The sequence below is a fragment of the Haliotis rubra genome, unplaced genomic scaffold (assembly GCF_003918875.1).
Source record: "Haliotis rubra isolate DU_JTF1 unplaced genomic scaffold, ASM391887v1 Scf582, whole genome shotgun sequence".
Classification (NCBI taxonomy): Eukaryota; Metazoa; Mollusca; class Gastropoda; order Lepetellida; family Haliotidae; genus Haliotis; species Haliotis rubra.
This window is the reverse complement of record NW_025767282.1, coordinates 193,310-197,407: the sequence shown is the minus strand read 5'-3', so window position 1 is coordinate 197,407 and position 4,098 is coordinate 193,310. Positions and strand designations below refer to the sequence as shown.

Here is a 4,098-nt window from a genome sequence, read left to right as displayed (position 1 = left end):
GGGTAGTATACGACATGTTTGTCATCATCGTGAGTTTTCGTTTTCAGCTCCTAATCTATTGTTTGAGTTCCATGCACGGTTTGGCACCCATTTCCTGCAATGCACATTAGCAGGCCAGATAGTACTACCTTAGTACATTGCGTTGGGACATTCAGTCGGAGAGTTGGGTCTCGTCCTTCCCAATGCTTTAAAAGTTTCATGTAGCTAATTGTTACTCCCATTTCAGATGAATAGTCCTTGATTGCATCTTTCACAATATCAAAAGGCTGTTCCGCCTTTACGTAAGATAGCACGAGTCTTTTGTGTCGGAAGTGTGAGGCTCACGAGAAAGCCTTTCGCCACTGTTCTTTAAAGTTAACCGTCCTTGTATGTTTGTCTTCACTTGAGATTTCACGTGTTGCGTCATTATTCACGTCATTGTTTTTCTGGTCAGGTGACATCTCCTGTTTCGATTGTTGCGGGCTAATTAACGAGTTCTCGCCGTCGCTTGGTTGGCTATCTGAAATGCTGGTTGCTTCACAATGAACCGTCGCTTGTGTTGTAATTCTGTTTTCGGTGTTCTGTTCATGTCATCGTAGCATGGACTTTTCACCGCTTCAGAGTACAAATGCTTGTTTCTTGTGTTTATACAGTCAAGCTTCCCATCAATAGAACACGTTCTCTTGTCAATAGCCATTATTTTTGAGTCTACAATGTTATGTAGAGTTTGAACTTCATTGCTTTTACACTTCAAATCATCTCTTAGCATAGATATATCATGCTTCAGACTAGCTTCCCAAGATTCATTTTCGTGAGCTTGGATTTTCAGATATGCAATTTACCTGTTTCTTTCTTCGAAGGCGTCTATCATCTGACATATATCTTTCTCATATTTTTCTTGAAAGTTATCAACTTTATCAGATATCTCCTTGAAACGTTCGTTTATACTTTCGTGCATACACATAAGTTTTGTGAGGAAACATGACAGTGTGTCTTTTTCCTTCTCTGTATAGTTCTCACTTGTGTCGAGAAAGGTGATATCCATATCGGATTTAGGTTTGTAGCGACTCATGACCTCTGACTGTATGACATGTGCAGGCACAGACCCATTGATGAAGCTGTATAGCAGACACAGACCCATTGATGATGCTGTATAGCAGATATACATCTGATGCATATTTCATAATAACGCTCTTAGCCTGACCATTTCTCTTCACTCTTTTGATTAGGGATCCGCCCGGAAACTCTTTTTTGTCATATTTTGCAATATTATACAGGGAAGATCTAATGTGGTTCAGTTCAATTTCCTCATTTTTGTACACCTCTACCAGTTTTTCTTCACACGTATGCCTGTCATGTTCACCAATCATATCATGAAGTTCTTTCAAGATACCATATTGAAGAAAGGTTGGCCTCTGTGTTGAGTACGTTGGTGATGAGTTTACGTTAGTCATACTTAAACAGTCTGGCTAGTATGAAAAGTAAGATTACCCTAGGGTGCGCCTTTTCCTGGTTTCTTTAATATTCCCGTCCACATAATTTCCACACAGCGCAAAATAGATCTATACAGAATTACCATTAGTGAGTCTCAAAAAGTCCAATGAGATATGACATGTGGTTTAGTATTCACATACACGCTGTTGTCGGGAGAGCTTCAAACACACGTCCGCTCGCCACCAAGCCCAAGCCTTAACTGTAGCCAGAGGACCAGGTAGTCTTAGATGGTGCAAACGAAAGAGTTGTGTTCCTTAGGTATGTTTGTCGCACTCGTTTTGCCATAGCTGTAAACTTGCATTACTCAGATCTGTTCCCCCACATCAAGCTGCCATGTCATGATATAAATATAATACTGTTCTTTGAAGTGTCATTTAACCATTTATTGCCTTCTCACCATTGCTGTTGTTTGATAATTCCAGGTTTTGTACATTTGACTTGGCGACATGCCGTGTATAGATACTGCTTCCGGTAACAGGGTGGAGTCGTCTCCCCATGCTCTCCAGTTCCTGAATCCACAATGGCCAACATGTGATGCGGAGAGGTAGGTTCCACATATCCCGGTGATGTAGAAGTCTTCCATAGAAACTAATGGATGGTGCGGAATTGTTTCCAGAAGGTCATGGACAAGGTCACCGGAAATGACATAGGAAGGGCCGTGAATGTAACTGGGAAACACTTCCCCTTTGAATTCGTCTTCCGAAACGTAATACTTAGATTTAGGATCTCTAAAAACAGGTGCTCCATTGTCTACATAACCCATCATGATCTTTGGTGTGGTTGAAAAAGTCGTCAACCTTTCATACAACAATGGCACATGTATATACACATCGTCGTCAACCTTATGCACAAAATGGACATCATTGAACTGTGCAGCTGCCCATTTGAGCAGCCCTATGCTCTTATAGATCAGGTTTATGTATAGATCCTCCTTGTTTATTTGAACGATATCCTTATGCTTGCGAATTTCGTCTTGAAGGTTCATGTCTTGAGATGCCTCACCGATTCCTACAAAGAAAACTAAACATGCAGGTTTCTCTGAAACATTGTTGATGGCAGATCCCCATGTTTTCCGGATTGCTTCCCGCTGATCGGAGTGAGGTACGGCTGATATGACTGCAACCAGAAGCCACAGTTTATCACCCTTTACTCTCCCCTTACACTTGCTGCTGTCGACGGGAAATTGGATCTCATCCACAACCGTGTTCGGTGCGTATGTCGACCTTGTTTGGACGTTACTCCAATATGTTTTCAAAATAGTGCAGCATGTAAAATTGTCGTTCTTACAAACCGCTTGTGGTGGAGGTCGAGGATGGATCAATGGTTTCAAAACAAACACCATACTAACAATCGATATTACTATGAATCCTCCAGTACAGCATTTGAGTCTCCTCATCGTGTGTTCTTGAACACCAGGTGTTCTGAAAAATAGCAAAAACAAATGGATGCATGTGCATCATACCACATTATACCACCAAAGGTATGTTTGTAAAATTACAAAGAAAATGACAAAATTTAAAACTTTCGTTTGGTGTTTTGTTAAACTAACTTTGCCTGATGACCTGAATGTTGTTATGCCTATTTCTACAAGTTGATAATTACACTTGTTGCAAAAAGTCATAGTCTCAGTATTGATGCTTATTACAATGCCTTAACTTCATAAAGGTAAATTACCCAACTAAATAGATTCTCGTTTCACATGTTGCTGTTACGAATATAATAGATCTTCAAGTCAGTCAATAGTTCATCCGCCTATTTCATATCTTAATATCTAGATTAATATTATATCAGTTGACCAAACTATGACTTGCTTGATTTAGAACTTGTTATAATGGCAAATGGACCAGGATTGCTGAGATACATTAGGAATTAAGATAATGCATTTTCAGTGGGGCGCTTGGTTACTGTCAGTGTCGGCCAAGTGCAAAACTCAATGTAGTCCCTGAAAACGTGAAATAAACTTGATTATCATCGCGTTAAGCTCAATAGTATTTCCAGAAACACGCGCGTATTGTGTTATTATGTTGAATATTTAAGGAAACACAACTCTGCAATTTTATCTTTACTTTGGATGCATACTTGACCATGGCCTGAGGCCGAAATTGTTAAAAGTGCTTCAAGATGGGCAGTGAAGGGTGTAGCCTTGTCTGATTATTATTATGATCATGATATAAAAACACATTGTTTTACTAATATATTCTGTTCGTTTATTAGATATAAACATTTTAATAACCATCGTTGTGGCATTCATCACTATGGCTACAGGGCAATTTGACCAATCGGTATTCTGGGGTAGTATTTGGCCCGGTCCTGCAACATGGAGGCGCCATGCTGCAATGTTTACACATGTCACTTTTACATCTTGATGAAAACGAACCTGCTTTCTGGTTTGTAATGTGATTGACCTGATAATGTCACCAAAGATGGTGGACAGAACCTGCACATTTTCTGAACCAATTACTAAGCATGGATCTACCGTGGCTGTCAACAAGAAAATCTGTTCTGCATCCTCTTCACAAGGTCAAGGTTGGACAATTGCAGATACAGGTTTTAACATTACATAGAATGTCATATCATACCTTATGCATGAACTGAAACACATTTCACATTTCAGGAGTTTTCTTA

The 4,098-nt window shown here is 39.8% G+C and overlaps 1 protein-coding gene across 1 annotated transcript; it reads right to left on the bottom strand.

Annotated features, from left to right (window-relative positions):
- Positions 1-817: 817 nt before the first annotated feature.
- Positions 818-3,602, bottom strand: LOC124254779 (beta-1,3-galactosyltransferase 1-like). Its single transcript, XM_046688629.1, has 2 exons — positions 1,905-3,602; positions 818-1,097 (listed from the first exon to the last, which is right to left on the bottom strand). The coding sequence occupies exons 1-2, from the start codon at positions 2,867-2,869 to the stop codon at positions 818-820; spliced, it is 1,245 nt and encodes a 414-aa protein (XP_046544585.1). The 5' UTR covers positions 2,870-3,602.
- Between the last annotated feature and the right edge of the window lie 496 nt (positions 3,603-4,098).